The sequence below is a fragment of the Malus sylvestris genome, chromosome 14 (genome assembly GCF_916048215.2).
Source record: "Malus sylvestris chromosome 14, drMalSylv7.2, whole genome shotgun sequence".
Taxonomy (NCBI): domain Eukaryota; kingdom Viridiplantae; phylum Streptophyta; class Magnoliopsida; order Rosales; family Rosaceae; genus Malus; species Malus sylvestris.
Window position 1 is genome coordinate 5,930,869 of NC_062273.1, and position 21,673 is coordinate 5,952,541.

Sequence of the window (21,673 nt, forward strand, 5' to 3'; positions counted from 1 at the left end):
GGAGGAAGAAGGCAGAGGAAAATAACTTGAATAGAGAAAAGGGAAGAGGAGAAAATGGTGAGAAAGTAGTCAGAAAGTAGTGAGAGTTCGGTTTTGTCGTGCTCTTCTTAGTTCCTAGTCCAAGTATCTTTACCAAGGGTTTCTTGCTTTAGTACCAAAACAACACCACCACCCAACACACGAATCATCAATTTCATAAGAACCAGATGAGCAAAAAGTGAGAGAAAAACTCAAGCACCATTTAACTTTTCAAAGGCATATACTCCGAATTCCAAAATTCAGGATCAATCAACATTTGATCTGCAACAATTTCATACAGCTTCAAGGTGTGTTCTAAATCAGAGTTAGCTGCCCGCGCGGCGCTGGCGTTAATTGCTCTTAATTTGAACAAGATAACTTTGATTTCTCGAACAGGAACTGTGGATATGTTTATGAATGCTTTAAAATGTTTCAAGGCATGAACAAAATCTGTTGAGCAGTAACCGAACCACCAGCACATCAGTTCCGAAATCATGTACACCACCACGAGTGCGATATATACTTCCAAACTTTGACAAAATTAGAAGAAACAGGTGAATGTATAACTCTTCATATGTTTTCACCAGAGACTACCACCAATCCAATCATTATGCCCTGGTAAGTTTCAGCAAGCATGAGCCACATATGCAGGTTATCATTTACATTCTTCTGTTTTCAGAAACGCATACCCAAGAATTTTAAATTTGATTAGAACAGTGAAACCTCGGTTAAAGAAGATACAGCTTAAAGTTTGATAACAGAAAGTCAAACTGAGAAGTTTTCAGGATCACGACGATAAGCCATTTTAAACCAAACTACTATGAACTTGGAAGTGCAATTGGTAGTGTATAGTGGAGATGCACTCAAGAACTCATAATCAACAAGATAAAGATAAACTTTTCACATCAAAAGAGAGGGGGAATAAACAGAAAAAGCATTACATTATAGAGAAAATTATTATATTATTTCGATATAAAAATAAACTGATTTAGCATCTACGCAGAACATGAACAATTAATACGTCCAGAAGTACCCACACTTGCACTAATCCGGTGGTAAAAACTTTTTGCTGTATTTAACTCGTATGTGCCTTCTTGTTTTGTAACGCTAAGAAAATCTCCGCAAGTTAAAGAAACAGGTAGAAGTATATTAGTATCAACTATCAACTTAAGAAAAATCAACAATGCAGAAAGAACCATAACAGAGAAGGCAATGAATAGCTTAATTCTTGGAATAAATTTCATTCTTCAAATCCTCCAACGCTTGAGGACCACTAGGATGACGTACATAAGAAGTCATAAAACTTTTATCTGAGCAAGAAACAACAATGCTCAAGCAAAGCCGAGGATCAACTGTTCCATGATCTTTGAGCCAATTGTACATCAGTATTCTAAGCTTGACCCTTTCGATCTTATTGGAAAGATATCTTGGGAAGGTCACCTGTTTTGTCTTTGCTTGAATGTCATGTGAATTTATGTTGTCTTGGTTGCTGCAATGTTTGCCACATTTTCTTTTGCATGTGAATCCATATTGTCTTGGTTGTTGCAATGTTTGCCACATAATCTTTTGCATGCAAATGTTTTCTGAAAATGATGTCAATCTCCTTTTTCTTCTTTTGGATGTATCCACATGAACTTTGCAGAATACTGACCCAATCTTGTACATATGTGTGAAGGGTAGGATCGGCATTTTTGAAAAAATCTATCATGATGATTAAAAGTAAAGTTTTGAGGGTGTTTTGGTTAGTTTTCCATATGCTTTAAGCACCTTTGCCTTTGCCTTTTGCCCTTTTATTTATTTATTTTTGGAATCACACATTTGCCTTTTGTTTCCCTTGCCTTCTACTTTAAGCACATCTGGCTTTTTTTTATTTTTATTTTTTATTTTTATTTAAATTGCTCCTCAATACAAACCCATAAGCATAAACTAGACCTAAATTAGATATGACACGCCCCGATCCCGATATTCCCCGAATACCAGGATAGGCACGTGCTGGCCGACACCCGAGGGTGACAAAAGCCATTTGTTGAGTGCAAATGCTGTAAATAAGGAATAGATAGGTTTATAAATATAAAAGAATAAAGAATATGCATTTAAGAAACGTGTTCAGAGCACACATCTAATCTAGAATATTAAAAGAATTAATATAAAAATTGAATGAACACAGAAGTGGGTCCTACACCGAGAGGACTCGAAGATACCGATGTGGAAGTGCCTTGATGCCAGGATTGTATGCCTCGATTCTAAGTCCTGAAGGGGGCGCAAAACAAACATGAGTGGACCAAGTTGATATATATATAATAAAACAGTTATCAACGTACTAATCCTCAGGTTTTATGAAAACACATATAATGTTAAACATAGGTTTTCCGAAACCTAGCATGTCGTGCAATGTCTCAAATCATAACTCATATATAATAATCACTAGTGAATTGTCCGATAACCCCCAGGCCCCATGCCGGCTCCCCGTCTCTGAGCAGACAGTCAGAGGAAAATACACTTCAGGCCCCATGCCAGCTCCCCGTCCATGTGCTAAATAGCCAGAGGAAACACACTCCAGGCCCTATGCCAACACCAAACCGTCGCCCGGGACGGACCGGAATCTATCCCTACGTCCCGTAGCGGAAAGGACCACTAGGTAAGTACAAAACCATTGAACATATATATATTGAAAAACAACTTCATAGTATAAAGTCAACCATCATCTATACTATAAAGAGGTGTTTGAAACATGTTCTAAATATCATATCGTCATCCATCAGATATTCTATAAGAACACGGGTTATAGGAAAAATAGTAATAATTCAAAATAGCCTCAGTAAGCATGTTATCTCACAAAACGTTTCATAAAACGTAATCATCAAATCATGCTTTTCATGTATGCATTTCTACTATTAAAACATGCATTTTTAGAAGGGGTCCACTCACCGTACATCAATGGTGCAAAGCTGTACCAAAAAGGTATAACAGAATCACCGTTAATAATTGCACCTATTCACATAAAGGAGTACCTTTAGTCAAACTATATTCAAACGATTGAATTTAGGAAAACGGACTTCAAAAACGGATCCAGGACGTCGAAATTAGCTTAGGAAGGGTTTCGGATGAAATCCCGAAAAGTCAACCCTAAAAGTCAACGTTGACCGAGGGTCAACGGTCAAATTAGGTCTAACGGGTTTTAGGCTTGAAATTCGGATTAGGGTTTAGGTTTATATTAAATAGGGTTAGGACCTATTGGGTTTTGAACTAATAAAATAAGGGAATTGGGTTGGATGGGTTAGGCCCTAATAGATTTAGAATTCTAGGGTGCGTTTGTTGCGCCGGACTGTCTCGGACTGTACTAGCTGCCGGGACTAAGCTGGACTGGCTTAGACTGGACTAAGCTGGACTAACTTAGTGAAGCGTTTGGTGTAATGTCGGACTAAGAAGCAGGATAAGAAAAACAGTACTATTCACCAGATTTGTGTTTGCTTAGACTAGGACTACAAATTTTTGCCATTGTGTAATAGAGTAATGCTACAAATCTCATGATATGGGTTAATTCGAGCATATTTTTGCCATGTATATTATGAATCTTAAAAAAAATTGACAATTGTTTTGTTTCTATTACCTGCTAATAGAATTGGGTTTAATTTGCAAATGTAGCTTGGTTTAAACTCTATCACCCAACAGAAGAAAAATAATAGTGCCCAATACATGCAACTTCAACAAATACAAGTACATAAGAAGATCTCCATAATTTAGAAAATCCTAGTTAACATTAGCCAAAATAGATCTCCATAATTTACAAAATGGCTAGTTAACATAAGCCAAAATACTAGTGCAAAGCTAAGTTATAAGCCATAACATAAGATTGTATGATTAATAAAATACATCCATGTTAACATTAATAAAATACATCCATGTTAACATTAGCCAAAATCCTCATCCGCTTGCGTTGTCGCTTAAAAGCCTTTGGACGAACACTTTCTTGAGTTCCGGTTTGATTGCCCTGAACACTCCCACATTTTTTGGTTTATCCAAAATAAGAGACAATGCATCAATTTGATCCATAGGAGAGAGACCCATTGCTTCAAGTTCATTAGCTATGTCAGTATGATCTGCAGTACCTTGAATTAAAGTTTCAGTTACCATTTGCATCCTCTTCCCACTTTCAACATAAAAATCTTTCAGTCCACTGATAATTGCCTCGGTTCCATCACTTGAACTTCCCACAACTCTTTTCCTCTTTCTTTGGCTATTTTCAGATGGGGTGCTTTGTTGGCTTTGTTGGTTCATTGAAAAAACAAATTTTTCACCTCTAATATCACTTTCACCAACATGATCATGACTTTGTTCCTCCACCATTTGAGCAGGGGTTTCGGCTACATTACCTGTAGCCCGATCTTTTCCAAATATATATGCAAATCTATCAAACAGTGGAAAATGTTTGCTTCTCCATCCATCGACTTCTTTATTTCTCTAAGATTATATCAACATAGCAAAACTAAAATTTAGCATGCGTAACAAATATAGCAGCAATAATATAACTAATGTATAAATAAAATAGGATATGAACCTGCACATAAGTTTGCCATGAGTCATAACTGTCAACTTCAACGCACTTTTTGACATCATTCCATGCAAATCCACTTGTGTTTATCATGTCAACGACCATACTATATGTTTTTTTTCCATTTCTTCAACTTGGACTCAATATGTGGATTTGCCCTTATATTTGAATGAGGACATAAAACATTGACAGCTTTTGCTATTTCAACCAAAGTACCTTGTTTGAAAGCACCGGTGTCACACCATTGCTTCCGAGCAACAAAATCCTCAAGAACTCCTAGTAATACTTCTTCCTCAAATGCTTCCCGTTTACGCCTTCTTCCTTTTGGCTCTTGAGTAGCATTCAAAATATTTTCGTTATCCATACCTAAACAAAAAATATTTTAATGAAGGAAAATACCATACAAATAATCAATTTGCATAATATCCAATCAACTTGCATAATATCCAATCAACTTGCATAATATCCAATTAATTTGCATACCATCCAATCATTGTGCTAATATCTAACAAATGCATGATAAAAAGGAATACTAAAATAAAATGTTATCATTAACACATATAGCTAGTTCGGTTGCTGGTTCCTAATTGCTCTCCACTCGTTATACATTTCCTGAGCCATGTCATTCCTCTTTGCAGTCCACTGGTCAGATGTTTAAACACTACCAACATATTCACATTCTTCTATATTTTGTCCATCTTCTATTATTGGCAAATTCTCCATTGGATCTACAGACATCTCTTGCCTAATAAGATTGTGTAGTAGGCAACAAGTGGTAATTATTCGACCTTGTGTCCTTATCGGATAGAAAGATGGATTCCTTAGTATCGACCACCTTCCTTTTAGCAAGCCAAAACAGCGTTCAATTACATTCCTTACCTTAGAATGCTTCATGTTAAAATATTCTTCCTTATTAGAAGGTGTTCGTCCCTCCCATTCAGATAAATGATAAGGTATTCCTCTATAGGGTGCAAGGAATCCTTCACCATTTGTATAACCACCATCTACAAGGTAATAATAACCTAATAAAAAAAAAAAACAGACCTTATTAGTGTTTTGTAGTTGACAAACAGAACTAGACCTAACTTACAAAGTTGAGACTAAGTAATAGTCTTACCCGCTGGTACCTTAAAACTATTAGGCCTAGTAATTGCATCATGTAGCACTCTAGAGTCTGATGCGGAACCCTCCCACCCCGGAAACACATATATGAACTGCATATCTCCTGAACACACACCTAACACATTAGTTGCGACTCGACCCTTTCTTGTTTGGTATCTTGGTTTGTCAATTTCAGCTACATGCACATCAATGTGTGTTCTATCCAATGCTCCCAAGCAATTCTTAAAAAAAAAAAAAAAAAAAAAAAGTTTTTGTTAATTTATACAAAGGGAATGAAGAGTTAAAGCTTAGGGAAAATGAAAAAAAATTCTCATCATACCTTAAAACATCGCCACCTAGGATCTGTAGAATCAATAGGCACAAGCTGAGGGACTTTTAGTAGGATACCTTGTAATCGCAAAATTCCTTGCAATACGATATTGAAATACCTACTTATAGTCTCTCCCGACCTATAAAATCTACCGCCAACACTACGATTCTTAGTATGATGTGCTAATATTTGTAAAGTCATACACACCTGCTCCTCTACAGACACCAAACCATCAGTTTTTACCCTCCCATCTTGACGAAGTAAGTCACATAATATGCCAAAAGTCCTTCTATCCATTCTCAATTCGTTGACACATTCAGTATCAGTATTCCCTATTATACCATTCAGATAACACAAACTAATCTCTCGTCTAATAAGTGAACGGTTAGTCAATGTGGGTCGTTCAACATTTCTCTGTTTGCCACGTAGCATCATCAACACAAGAATCGTACAAATGCAAATTGTCTCCAAATAAGACATCTCTAACAATAAGATCAATAAAAGCTTCCTTCAATCCATATCTATCCAAACAAAAAAAAAAAACAAAAAACAAATTAAGGACATTATATATGTAATATTTACTGTTATTAAGGGTGATGGAAATGAAGTGATTATGATACGAAATGAACTAGATCAAAGTAACTAGCGAAGTCACAATCCGAGGCATCAAATATACGGGTGGTGTTGGAAAAAAAAAAGTTATCATTAACCCGAGGCAACAAATATACAGGTGGCGTTAAAAAAAAAAGTTATCATTAACTCGAGGCAACAAATATACAGGTGGCGTTGAAAAAAAAAAGTTATCATTAACCCGAGGCAACAAATATACAGGTGGCGTTGAAAAAAAAAAGTTATCATTAACCCGAGGCATCATATTCAAAATGTTCTACTCTTATACATCTATAAACATGTGTCTAAGAACACTAGTATGAGGATTGCTATCATTGCTAGGCATTGCATGTGAAGAGGGAAATTAAAGGACACCTGTAATGCAGTAGCCTTAGCCTTAGCCTTCCGTTTATGCTCCTCTTCTCTGCAACCAACAACCACAAAAAATTGCAATTCAGCATCAACCCCACACAATACAAAACATTCACATTGTAATATCATGGTTACACACACACACTCATGGACAAATGTGCAAAATACACATACATACTCACACTCACACTCACACTAACACACACACACGGACATACTCACACTCACACACGGACATACACTCACACACACACACTGCATACACATACACACACACACACACTGCATACACACTCACACACATGCTCACACGGACATACACACTCTCACACACGGACATACACTCACACACACCCTGTATACATACATACACACACACACACACACACACACACTGCATACATACACACACACACACACACACTGCATACACACACACACACACTGCATACACACTCACACACTGCATACACACTCACACACATACTCACACGGACATACACACTCTCACACACGGACATACACTCACACACACCCTGCATACATACACACACACACACACACACACACACACACACACACACACACTGCATACATACATACACACACACACACACACACTGCATACATACATACACACACATTGCATACATACACACACACAAACACACTGCATACATACACACACACACACACACGGCATACATACACACACACACACACTGGTCAGATGCACACACTGCATACACACACACTGCATACACACTCACACACTGCATACACACTCACACACATACTCACACGGACATACACACTCTCACACACGGACATACACTCACACACACCCTGCATACATACATACATACACACACACACACACACACACTGCATACATACACACACACACACACTGCATACATACACACACACATATTGGTCAGATGCACACACTGCACTCACACGGACATACACACTCTCACACACTGACATACACTCACACACACCCTGCATACATACACACACACCCTGTATACATACACACACACACACACACTGCATACACACACACACACACACACACACACACTGCATACATACATACACACGCACACACACTGCATACACACACACACACACACTGCTTTATGAAAACCCCAAATTCCAAATTTGAAACCCCAAATTCCAAATTTCTAATCTCAATTTCAAACCCCAAATTCCAAGCTTTATGAAAACCCCAAATTCCAAACCCCAAATTCCAAATTTCTACTGCATACTTACATACACACACACACTGCTTTATGAAAACCCCAAATTCCAAATTTCTAATCTCAATTTCAAACCCCAAATTCCAAGCTTTATGAAAACCCCAATTTCTAATCTCAATTTCACCTAAATATCAAAACCCTAAAATTTGTTCAACTGCAGAATCAAATAAAGCTCAAACCCAAAACAAATCCGCCCAAATCGACGAAAAAAATCCACCCAAATCGACCCAAATCGACGAAAAAAATCGAACAATCGAAGCTTACCAGACAACTGGAGGCAGATGAGGGCGAGCAAATCTGTTACGTGAAGACGAGGGAGCGGACGACGAGAGGAACAGATGAGGAGTAGGATGCAGATGAGGGCGACCAGGATGCAGCTGACGGCGAGCAGGACGCAGAGATGAGGATGAGGAGGACGACGTGAGGGAGGAGGACGTCGACGACACTCTCTCCTAGGATGACCGAGGTTCTTTCTCGCAAGAGCGCAATCGGATGAGGAGGACGACGTGAGGGAGGAGGTCTTACGAATCCAGACGTTTTTGGGGTAGTTCGCTAAGAACTCCTAGCGAGGGGTTTAATCCGTGCGAGTCGGATCTAATCCCATTAAACCTAATCCTTGCCCCTACCAAACATCAGACTACAATACCAATTAGTGTAGTCCAGTCCAGTCCCCCCTAAGAAGGTCAAACAAACACGCCCCTAAGGTTTTAGGATTAAAATTGGTGGTTTGGGCTTGAGCCCAAACCCACACAACTCACACACACACACGACACATGCATACAACACACACACTACACAAACATACACACATGCACATGCATGCACGACATGCATATACACACACACACACCACACGCATGCACTCATACACACACACACACATACTAAATATACATACACACACACGGGTACACACCCACACCACACCATCCACACCCACACACACACACAAAGGCCCAAAGACCTCACAACCGAAATGGTTGGGCTTGGCAGGGAAGGCCCAAAGGCCTTGGGGTTTCTGGGCTACCGGATTCAAGGGAAGAAGAAGGCCGGAAATTCGGCCGGAAAATGCACAATCTTTAAACGGCCATAACTTTGACAAAACTCAACGAAATCAGGCGAGACAAAAACGAAAGTTGTAGCCCTTGAAGAGAGGAAGAGAATGGTACCTCACACGACATCTAACTCGCCGTGGTTTAACCGGAAAACGCCTCGAAAGCCGTCGGACTCGCCGGAAACTGGGTAAGATTCAAATGAGTATAACTTCTTCAATACTCAACGAAATTGGGTGAAAAAAAAAGGGAAGTTATAGTACTTAGCGAGACGAAGAGATTGATACCTTTCACGCCGGCCAACTCGCCGTGGTTTGGCCGGAAATGGCCTCGAAAATGACGGTCTGCGTCGGAGCTCGTGTACGGGGCTTCATGGTTCGACTTCCAAGATGCCAAGCCTATGGTTGAGTTCGTAGCAACGAGATAAAGACGATGGTGGTGTCGAAATTGTGATTTGATGATGATTTTAGGATATGGGTTATGGGTGTGTTGTTCGGGAGAGATGAAAGACGAGGGGGAGAGAGAGAGATGACTGAGAGTGAGAAAAAGAGAGAGAAGGAAGAGTGACGGGAATGGGGACACAAAAACAGAAGGTGGGCTCCTTTGGCACACCAATTAAGAATTAAAAATTATTTTTAAATAAAATGGGGATGAAGTGTTACAAGATTTGTAACGGAAAAAACTACACTCGTTTAAAGTTGGATGATAACAAATTTTTACACGGGCTTGTGTGAAACTCGCACATGTCGTGCAAGTGAAAACGGTCGGTGGGTTACTATTTAGAAAAAGAAATGTCTTGACTTTGGTTTTGTCTTTGGTGAGTTTTATTTTTTTTTATTTTTTATTTTTTAAAATTGCTCCTCAATACGAACGTACCCGGTTGTATTTCTACCAAAAGTAAAATTCATAAATAACTTTGTTGAAAATCACAATGATAATATTTGAAAATATGAAAATAATACAAGAATTTCAATGATAATAATCATAATGAAAATCACAACATAAACTGTATACAAGATTAATATAAATAACAGAGAAAGTAAGAAATACTCACAAACTTGGAGATTGAGGCTTGCATAAATGCAATGTCCTTAAGACAAAATTTTGCCCCTACTCTTGTGCTTGTAGTTCGGTAGGCGTTTACCTCACAGAATTTAACAATCTATAATCCAAAGTCGAAACAATTCAAATCTTTGAACTCTGGTGGAAGTAGAGTGGGGAAACCCTATTTCTCAAGAGTACTAATTTACTCTATTTTTTTTTTGTATATATTAGACAGGTGGGATGCTTGAGTTTATAGAATTCAAGCCATCAATTTTGAAACATTTGACTGTTCCTTAAAGTTCCAATTAACCGATGCAACTCATGAATTTGAATTCAATTATAACACTTGACTCTTTATTTTCATTCAAATAAAATTTTTTTATAAATTAATTTACAACAAACAATAAGTTTGTCAGTATTTCTTACTTTCTCTGTTGTTTATATTAATCTTGTATACAATTTAAATTTATGTTGCAATTTTCATTATGATTATTATCATTAAAATTCTTGTATTATTTTCATATTTTTTTTTAATATTGCTTGAACACTGCGTAGTATAATCTATGTAAAATAATCTTATAAATGAAGTTAAATATTTTGTCACAGGAAAAAGAAAATTCAATGATCTAAACCATAATTATTAAAGGTTAACAAATTATTAGAATCTTTTATTTTTCGTGAAATGCAAGCGATCAAATTATACACGACGAGATAAAGAAATAAACATGGCCTAGTCATCAAGAATTCTTAAATTCTTAACGTAAGGGTCATGACTATAAACTAAACCCGACTGTTGTGCTCTAATGTAAAAAAAAAAAGGCTTCGGTTATGCTTTAAGCACCTTTGCCTTTTGCCTGTTTTTTTTGGAATCACACATTTGCCTTTTGTTTGCCTTGCCTTCTACTTTAAGCACATCTGACTATTTTATTTTTATTTTTTTAAAATTGCTTCTCAATACGAACCAATAAGTATAAACTAAATCTAAATCAGATTTGTAACGAAAAAACTAAACTTGTTTATCAGTGGATGATAACTGATAAATTTTTACACGAGCTTGTGTGAAACTCGCACATGTCGTGCAAGTGAAAACTATCGGTGGGTTACTATTTAGAAAAAGAAATGTCTGACTTTGGTTTTGTCTTTGGTGAGTTTTATTTTCTTTTTCTTTTTTTTTTTCTTTTTTTTTTGGAGAAATGGTGAGTTTTATTTTCTTCAAATAAAGGTTTTCCCGTTGAGGCAGGCACTCACCCACAAACGAAAATCACTCCTGCTTTCTCTCCCCACACCCAAGACTTCCTCTCTCGTTCTCCTCCCTCACGCGGTCCATCTTCCGCCCACACTGTGCACAGACGGTGCGCAACTTTTCCGGCTACCATCGCGCAAACCAAGGGCACCACCAATTTCGTCTCTCCTCACGAGTCCAAAACACCTAGCCTACTCGTCTCGAACTTCCTTCCTGACCGCCGAGATCGAAGCTTGGTATTGAGGAAGTTAAGAAGATTTGAAAATTGTGCAGAAAACCGGCCAAAACCCAATTCCGGCGAGCCTTTCTGGCCAAACGGCAAACAACCGAGGCTCGAGACCACCACCATCGGACTCCCCTCGAGTTTGAGAGCAAAGCCCAGTATTCCAATCGAACGTCAAAGCACGCACGGTGGCGAGCGGCGAAGAATTCCGACGAAATCTGCAGAAACTGGTGAGTTTTATGCAACTGAGCTCGGCTCGGCGGTTCAGTTGCCCGCTTGATGAGGCGTACGACTCCGGCGTCGAAGCATATTTGTAATTGAACTTTTAAATATTTTAAAAACATATTTGATTTAGGATTAATTTGCATCCATATTTACAAGTTTTTAGTTGTTATCATATTAGTTGGTGATATCTACTGAATTAAGTGGTAGTGCATGCATCAGATCCGGAGATGGATCCGAGAATTCACGAGCATTCATTGACTTTCAAGGAAGAGAAGGAGAATGATGGTCCACCGCAGTTCTGTAATGGGTGCCTGGAACCAGTGCTTGGGCCTCACTACGCTTGCGACACGTGTAATAATAAGATGTACTTTACGAGCTTGTTTGGTCGCTCCAAGGCCAAGTTCAATATACATAAACCATGTGCGGAGTTACCCCGTGAGATCCACCACCCGATCCACCCCAATCACCCTCTTATTCTCAAATCCCCATCCCACCTCCCCGGCACCAAATGTGGCGTGTGTAGCCAAGAATTTCTGGATGGACGTCAAATGGGATTCATTCTGGCTTATAATTGTTCCGAATGCAACTTCTGGATAGACATCAAATGTGCTTCCAATTTGCAAAACGACGGTCATGAGCACAACTTCACCACCCTTAGGAGCCCCAGTAAATTCACTTGCCATGTCTGTGGCCAAGGGGATGACAATGTTCGTTACACCTTCTACGTCTGTAAAATCTGCCAGCTCATTGTCCATCGCGAATGCTCTTGGTTACCACTCCGAGTCAAAATATCATGGCACCAACACCGCCTCAAGCTTACCTGGTGGTTCCAAGACATGTACCCCAAAGACCAAAATTTCTGTCACATCTGCTCAGAAAGCATGGGCGGAAACCGTGCCTTGTATTGTTGCCATGATCATGAATGTCGTGATTATGCTGCCCACTGTAAATGCTTAAGAAAAGAGGGGATAATCATGAACGTCCTCGTCGATGGTAATGATGATGATGAACCATCCACATCCAGACTTCCCCCAGCCAATGAGACCACCACTGATGATAAAGCCCTGCAGATCAAGCACTTCAGTCATCCACACATGTTAACCCTCATCGATGGCCAAGAGGTGGCTAGACAAGACGACCAAGATGAAGGAATTACTTGCAACGGTTGCACGCTACCCATCATCAGAGGTGAGTCTTATAGGTCATGCACAGAACAAGAATTAGACAAGCCATGTAATTTCTCTCTCCATATAAATTGTGCTAAATTACCCCAAAAGATGCTTATCCCACTTCACGAACACGAGCTCACACTCCGTCCAACGGCACCTATTTGTGACGTGTTTAAGTGTGACGTGTGCGAGTCCTTGAGCCAAGGTTTCTCATACCGTTGTGAACATTGCAACTTCGACCTAGACCTTTATTGCAGTTTTCTTTATGAGCGTAGGACTCTCCTTGGTGGTGCTCATGTTCACACCCTCCAGTTCAGCACAAAGTTTGTGTCCTGCAGCGGTTGTGGTGCTCTTGATAAGAATTTTTGCTTCAGATGTAGCCGTAAGAGATGCTACTTCGAGCTATGTATTCCTTGTATTAAATTACCTCTTACGGTCAGGTACAAATACGATGATCATCCTCTCAAACTCAATTATGATAGTGTTAAAAATGAGCTCAATGAGTACTATTGTGACATATGCGAAGGAAAACGAGATCCAAAACATTGGTTCTACTCCTGCCCGGATTGTGACTTTGAATGTCATCCTCATTGCATTCGAGGGAGGTATCCGCAAGTCAAGTTAGGGGGCTCTTTCAAGCGTAGTGATCACCAGCACAACGTCGCCCTTGTTTATAAGAGAAAAAGCGAGATTCCTAATGATAAGAGAGAGCGCTTACTTGCTTGTTCCAAGTGTTCTGGGATTTGCGAAGGATTGGTTTGTGAATGTTTGGAGTGTGGTATCAATTTGCACCTAGCGCACGACCGGTGGGGCTATCCGGTATCAATTTTCACCGAGCGCACGACTGGAGGGGCGATCCGATTCACTAGTGAAATGTTTAGCCATTAAGAGTTGCAACTCTACAAAGAGTGTTTCATTCTCAAATGCTTTTTGTTTTGTATTACGTATTGGTCCAATTTGTTTGATTGTTACTGATAAGCTTGTAAACTTATCACCCAAATTATTTGATGTTAATCTGCAAACTCATCAATGCAAACTTTTTCTTGTTTTCAAGTAAGAAGTAACTTTGTTCATATCAATCAGAGTCGCATGTTCAGTTGGCTAACCTGGCTTGTTGACAGATTACTTAAGTTAAACATAACACAGTAAACAACGCAGAAACCAACCCCAACAAATATTCTCAGACATTGTCAGATCAGCTCGCACGGTCAGCTCCTGTATTCCCGAATCATGGTACATACCGTGCACATATTGAAGACTGTATGATGACTATTCTCTTGTAAGTACCCTATATAAAGAGATCAGTTTCTTTGAAATCGTTACTCAGAAGTTTGTAAACATATCGCCCAGATTTGCAAACTCATTGATACAAATAAATTGGTTCCGAAGCTAGAATTTTCTTTTGCGCCCGCTACAGAAAAAGGAGCCACCTGCATTGCAGAGCAAAAGAGCACTCTCAGACGAAGAAAGTAGGATAACAAAGTGTTGTTTCTTGTCTATCAAGGATTTGAAGATTCATCGTTTGACAAGATTGGCAAAGCGACAATAAGCAAACAAATTTAGATACTCTAGACAATTTTAAAATGCACTGATCAGTAAAATATGCTCATTAATGTAGGAGAAAATATCTTCGACTATAATTCTCCATTGCTTGTAATGGTGAGAAAGTTCAAGATATGTCATGGAGAAGATCCTTCCATCCCTCACTCCCAACTTTGAGCATGGGGTGGTGGCAATTGAAGAATCAAGGGATTTCTGACGCCATATGTGTGAAGGACCTGCTAGGGTCCTTTTTGAGTTCACAAACGCATTCAGAAGAATGCGTGTTCCACACCACTGGATCAAGCTTTGGAGTCAAATCTAAATATTGGAAAACCAAAAGGTGGTCGGGGGCATTCCCGACGTGGTGGTGCCAACAACAGTGGACGAGGTCGAGGCCGAAGATGTGGTAACGAAGAATCCATGATCCATTTCAAAAGTAATGAGAAATGCATTTGGTCTAGGAAAGAAATGAAATTTAAGAAAGAAGTGATATAACGGTGCTAAACTTTCATCTTAAACTTATTCCCTCGTCTGCATATAGAGAAATGTCATCCATGATGCTGGTTTTCACTACAGACTCCTACCTGAAGGCCATCTTTCATTGGTCTCTAGGCCACAGCCAATGTAGAAGTTGGGCAGATGTCCATGGTATGCCAAAAGTTGGGAAGAAGGAATAAAATGTTTCTAAGTTCTAGATTTGAATCATGTGAGAGTTCAAGTACAAAGTAATTTTGCTTCATATCAATCACAGGCACGTGCTCAGTTGGCAAACTTGGCTTGCTGAAAAATTACTTAAATAAACATAACACAATAAACATATCATACCGACTACACTCTATTCGTTGCTTAAGCTTCAACGATTTGAATTTTTAACATATCATGTTTACCTCCTCTGTACAGAGAGTATAATATCATCACCATTCCCATCACATCGAACGGAATGTGGATAACAATTTCATTTGGGCATCTCAACTAATGCTTTTCTAAAATAGGAACCAGAAAGGAGAAGCATATAAAATTTCTATTTTGAAAATGTTGCTTTTTGTTGTTTGCCAATGTGTAAAAGTGTGCGCGCGCCTGCGCGTTTGTGAATATAAGCACACGTTATCAAGGACCATAAAGCATGGCGGAAGAAAACAAACAAATGTTTTATCAACCTTCAATTTTTTCCTATGATAAGAAAAAAGGGCAACATATATTCACACAGAGATGACTATGTTATTAACCATTACACCATGCAGTGACATCCATGACTCTAACACGGGAACATATAATTACAGAGACTTAATAAAATTACAATAAATCTGTTAACCATGAAACTCACCTGATTTTCCCTTGTTGAGTATTTGAGTATCCTCAGCTATCATTTGCGACAAGTGTCAACATTGAACATCTGTTAACACGTTCATAAGAAGTCGGAGTACGATGTAATCCATTTGCTGTTAGAGAGAGTTCACGATGATACCATGGAAAACCATTACAAGGGCCTTACCTAGAAGTTCACAGGCTAAGGAATGTGCAACTAAATCCCTTCAAGACTTGTAAACAACTACAAGGGCCAAAACTTAGTCAATACTTCGGTTCTACAGGTCTATCTCCAACTATAAATCTTCAGTTAAAGGGAACAAACAACCTCCATATAAACTATTGAGCACATCTTCCTACACTCCATCTTCTCTTCTCTGTCTCAACTCTCAAATCAAATTCATTTTAATACAGGTCTCAATATATCAGACCCAAAAAGCTCCCCTTTTTTACATACATAGATTTCATCTGTCAAAATTTTCATAAAATTTGTTTGAGCCGCCCGTGAAAATTAAACATTTACATTGACACACACAAAGAAGAATGTGGACAACGACAAAGAGGGGATGCGGGGTGGATGCCATTAGAGGGAATAAACACCGACCAAAATCATAAATTTTAAAAAATAAAATTCATATGAACAGATTGTTTAAAAGCTAATGGCAGAGAAGAGGGGAGAGGGTTAAGAGTATGTGGGCTTCCGAGAGAACAGGGAAATGGGGGCGGAGAAGCTAATCAAACCTAAACAAAACTCAAAATTGAAACTGGCCATAACAAAATTGGACCAGAACAAAACCTTGTATGGAGAGGGAATTGGAATACGGAGCTTTTGATGCGGCTGCGTCCGGTGGTGCAAAAAGATTTACACGTGTGTTGTGGCGCCCGTCGTCGGATTTGGGTGAAGTGGTGGTGGCGGCGGAGGTCTGGGTGAACTGGTGGAGAAGCAAGCGGTGGTTTTGTCGTTAGTGTTTGAAAGAGTTGAGGTAGCGTTTGGTACGCAGACGAGACGGGACGGGACGGGACGAGACGCGACGGGACGAGACGGGACGGGACAGGACGGGACGAAGGTTCCGTGTATGTTTGGTACTTGCAGGACGGAACATGTTGGTTGTTCCGTTCTGCGTTTGGTACGCGTTGGACGGAACGCAAATGACTGCGGAGCCACAGCCGGAGTTGCAGAGACTGCTGCGGGAATGAGTCCACGAACCAGATAAATTCAAGAATCTAAATGTAAATTCAAGAACCCAATTCATATTTCCTAGGATTAATGCATCTGATCCAAGAATCTAAATGTAAATTCAAGAACCCATTTCATAAATCCTCGAACCCAGATCAATAAAACCCAGATCGCCGACTTCGACTTCTCATTCCTACAAAACCCAGATCAATAAACAAAACACAGACCTGCCATTTCAACAAAAACCAACAGATCTTATCGCAAATTTTGATCAATAAACAAAACCCATGTTTACCCAGATCGCCGACTTCTCATCCCTCCAACGGTCACGGCGACTCTTCCTCCCTCACTATCTCCGAGTCAACTCATCCAACGCGGCTAGGGACACCAGCACCACCAAGCCATTGCTCCGATCGTCGTCGTCGTCGGCTTTGGTTCGCCTGGTTCGTCGTCGTCATCGTCGTCGGGGCGGCTCTGGTTCGCCTTCTGGTGGTACAGGAAGGCGTAGGTGCAAAAGTAGTTTAAAAAGAAGGAGACGGAAGTGAGGAGGAAGAAGAAAGACACGGCCGCAGTTTCTGTTAGCTCCCCATGCCCTCGGATGGAAGCGAGGAGGAAGAAGAAGGACACGTAAAGGTTATAATTTTGTGTTCCACGGGGGGAGGTGAAACGAAAAATCATCCAAAAGTTGTCCCGTCGAACAGCGTGTTCCACTCGTTTTAGGCGCACCAAACGTGGAACGGAACATCTTGTCCCACTCTGTTCCGTCTGGTTCGCCTGGTTCGTCGTCGTCATCGTCGTCGGGGCGGCTCTGGTTCGCCTTCTGGTGGTACAGGAAGGCGTAGGTGCAGAAGTAGTTTAAAAAGAAGGAGACGGAAGTGAGGAGGAAGAAGAAAGACACGGCCGCAGTTTCTGTTAGCTCCCCATGCCCTCGGATGGAAGCGAGGAGGAAGAAGAAGGACACGTAAAGGTTATAATTTTGTGTTCCACGGGGGGAGGTGAAACGAAAAATCATCCAAAAGTTGTCCCGTCGAACAGCGTGTTCCACTCGTTTTAGGCGCACCAAACGTGGAACGGAACATCTTGTCCCACTCTGTTCCGTCCCGTCCCGCGTACCAAACATGTGAGGGAACGACAACGCACAATCATATAAGAGCAACACGTATCCCATGCCCTTTTTTGTAATTTCACTGTAGGTACAAAAAAGTCATGTAGGTACAAAAAAGTTATATATTTAGGTTCATTATAAATATAATTGACTTTTTTGTACCTATATATATATATATAATTGCCTTTTTTGTACCTACATGATTGTACCGAAATATATTATAATGAACCTAAATATATGTAACCGAAATTTATTATATTGAATTAATGTACCTAAATATCAATACCGAAATGTATGTACCAAAATGTACATACCGAAATATATGTACCGAAATGTATGTACCAAAATATACGTACCAAAATGTACGTACCGAAATATATATACTGAAATGTATGTACCGAAATATACGTACTAAAATGTATTATATTGAATTAATGTACCTAAATGTCAATACCGAAATGTATGTACCAAAATGCATGTACCGAAATGTATATACCGAAATATATGTAATCAAAATATATGTACCGAAATGTATGTACCGAAATATAGTACCGAAATATACGTATCAAAATGTACGTATCAAAATATATGTACTGAAATATATGTACCGAAATATACGTACTGAAATGTATTATATTGAATTAATGTACCTAAATGTCAATACCAAAATCTATGTACCAAAATATACGTACCAAAATGTATGTACCGAAATATGTGTAGAAAAATGATCACCATCTCTAAAACCAACGCAAGAGGTCCAGACAGGAGGCTGATCATCTGTATGAACTTAGCCAAATCTGGATCACCACCATCTTCATTTTTTACAGCCAATGACACGTAGTAAATCGTTGCAACAACTATAAAAGTCAGTACTGTAACTTTGTCTCTGACAGGCAGAGGCGTAATTTCGGCATCTTGCTCAAGCTTGAGAAGCCTGGCTAGCAGGATCATAAAAGCCGAAATGATTTTGTGTCGTGCCTTTGCCGCACCGTGACGACGCTTCTGCACCTCATTTGTGCTTGTTACGATTTTTTTCGGTAGACAACTGTGACGACGCTTCCGCACCCTAAACCTTGTACTGATTATAATAAGGGTTTTTTAACATTAGTCCTTGTAAAAGATTAAAATTTATAAAAAAAAAAAATATATGGTGCTAGATTACAGATTCAATTTAATCCCTTGAAAGTGTACTTTTATCAAAATTTATATTCAATTTTGGTTATTTAATGTGCATTTTTATTTAATCTCTCCACATTAAATTTTAATTTTATTAATATGCACATATTTAGTTCTTTAATTATAAATGAACATAAATGAAAAAATATTAAAAGAAATTTGTGATACAAAATATATAAATACATTATTGTAAGTGCCGAAATATATATATATATATATATATATATATATATATATATATATATATATATATATATAATTGAGTTTTTTGTACCTACATGATTGTACCGAAATATATTATAATGAACCTAAATATATATAACCGAAATGTATTATATTGAATTAATGTACCTAAATATCAATACTGAAATGTATGTACCAAAATGTACGTACCGAAATATATGTACCAAAATATACGTACCAAAATGTACGTACAGAAATATATGTACTGAAATGTACGTACCGAAATATACGTACCAAAATGTATTATATTGAATTAATGTACCTAAATGTCAATACCGAAATTTATGTACCAAAATGTACGTACCGAAATGTATGTACCGAAATATATGTAACTGAAATATATGTACCAAAATGTATGTACCGAAATGTATGTACCGAAATATAGTACCGAAATGTACGTACCGAAATATACGTACCGAAATATACGTACCAAAATGTACGTACCGAAATATATGTACCGAAATGTACGTACCGAAATGTATTATATTGAATTAATGTACCTAAATGTCAATACCAAAATGTATGTACCAAAATATACGTACCAAAATGTATGTACCGAAATATATGTAGAAAAATGATCACCATGCCAAAATGTATGTACCGAAATATATGTAGAAAAATGATCACCATGTCTAAAACCAACGCAAGAGGTCCGAACAAGAGGCTGATCATCTGCATGAACTTAGCCAAATTTGGATCACCACCATCTTCATTTTTGACAGCCAATGACGCGTAGTAAATCGTTGCAGCAACTATAAAAGTCAGTACTGTAACTTTGTCTCTTACAGGTAGAGGCGTAATTTCGGCATCGATCTCAAGCTTGAGAAGCTTGGCTAGCAGGATCATAAAAGCCGAAATGATTTTGTGCCGTGCCTTTGCCGCACTGTGACGACGCTTCTGCACCTCATTTGTGCTTGTTACGATTTTTTTTGGTAGACAATTGTGACGACGCTTCCACACCCTAAACCTTGTACTGATTATAATAAGGGGTTTTTTAACATTAGTCCTTGTAAAAGATTAAAATAAAAAAAAAACCTGGTGCTAGATTACATATTCAATTTAATCCCTTAAAATATACTTTTATCAAAATTTATATTCAATTTTTGTTATTTAATGTGCATTTTTATTTAATCTCTCCACATTAAATTTTAATTTTATTAATATGCACATATTTAGTTCTTTAATTATAAATGAACATAAATGAGAAAATATTAAAAGAAATTTGTGATACAAAATATATAAATACATGATTGTACTATGCCGAAATATATATAATTGAGTTTTTTGTACCTACATGATTGTACCGAAATAGATTATAATGAACCTAATTAATTCAATATATTATATTGAATTAATGTACCTAAATATCAATACCGAAATGTATGTCCCAAAATGTACGTACCGAAATATATGTACCGAAATATAGTACCGAAATGTACGTACCAAAATATACGTACCAAAATGTACGTACTAAAATATATGTATTGAAATGTGTGTATTGAAATGTACATACCGAAATATACGTACCGAAATGTATTATATTGAATTAATGTATCTAAATGTCAACACCGAAATGTATGTACTAAAATGTACGTACCGAAATGTATGTACCGAAATATAGTATATTGAATTAATGTACCTAAAAGTCAATACTCAAATGAGAGATATTATGTTTGAATCTCGTGGATGGCGAATTCGATACAAAATTAAGTTGTCCATTGTGTGGCTTAGCCGAACCCCCCTCGCCTTAGTGTAAAATATATCGTTGTACTAAAAAAAAAAAATTCAAATGTGTGTACCAAAATGTATGTACTGAAATGCATGTATATGTTTGTATCGATGAATTAATGTACTTATATGTTTGTATCGATAGATATACCGAAATATTCAAATATATTAATGTACCTAAATGAAGAACATA

At 38.3% G+C, this 21,673-nt stretch overlaps 2 protein-coding genes across 4 annotated transcripts in view; one reads left to right on the top strand and one right to left on the bottom strand.

Moving 5' to 3' along the window:
- Window positions 1-14,264, top strand: part of LOC126599670 (uncharacterized) — a 41,945-nt gene extending 27,681 nt beyond the window's left edge. Inside the window, exons 2-3 of one of the 3 annotated variants that reach the window (XM_050266088.1) lie at window positions 11,966-12,040; window positions 12,255-14,264. In XM_050266088.1, the coding sequence (XP_050122045.1) occupies window positions 12,263-14,092 (1,830 nt within the window). In that variant the 5' untranslated portion in view covers window positions 11,966-12,040; window positions 12,255-12,262 and the 3' untranslated portion in view covers window positions 14,093-14,264. The remainder of the gene's footprint in view (window positions 1-11,965; window positions 12,041-12,254) is intronic. The other 2 variants (XM_050266087.1, XM_050266086.1) reach the window with 2 other exon arrangements.
- LOC126599672 (uncharacterized) lies at window positions 3,693-9,882 on the bottom strand. Its single transcript, XM_050266089.1, has 7 exons — window positions 8,513-9,882; window positions 6,987-7,035; window positions 6,012-6,523; window positions 5,688-5,913; window positions 5,450-5,592; window positions 4,577-4,936; window positions 3,693-4,479 (listed from the first exon to the last, which is right to left on the bottom strand). The coding sequence occupies exons 3-6, from the start codon at window positions 6,480-6,482 to the stop codon at window positions 4,913-4,915; spliced, it is 864 nt and encodes a 287-aa protein (XP_050122046.1). The 5' UTR covers window positions 6,483-6,523; window positions 6,987-7,035; window positions 8,513-9,882; the 3' UTR covers window positions 3,693-4,479; window positions 4,577-4,912.
- Window positions 14,265-21,673: the final 7,409 nt, after the last annotated feature.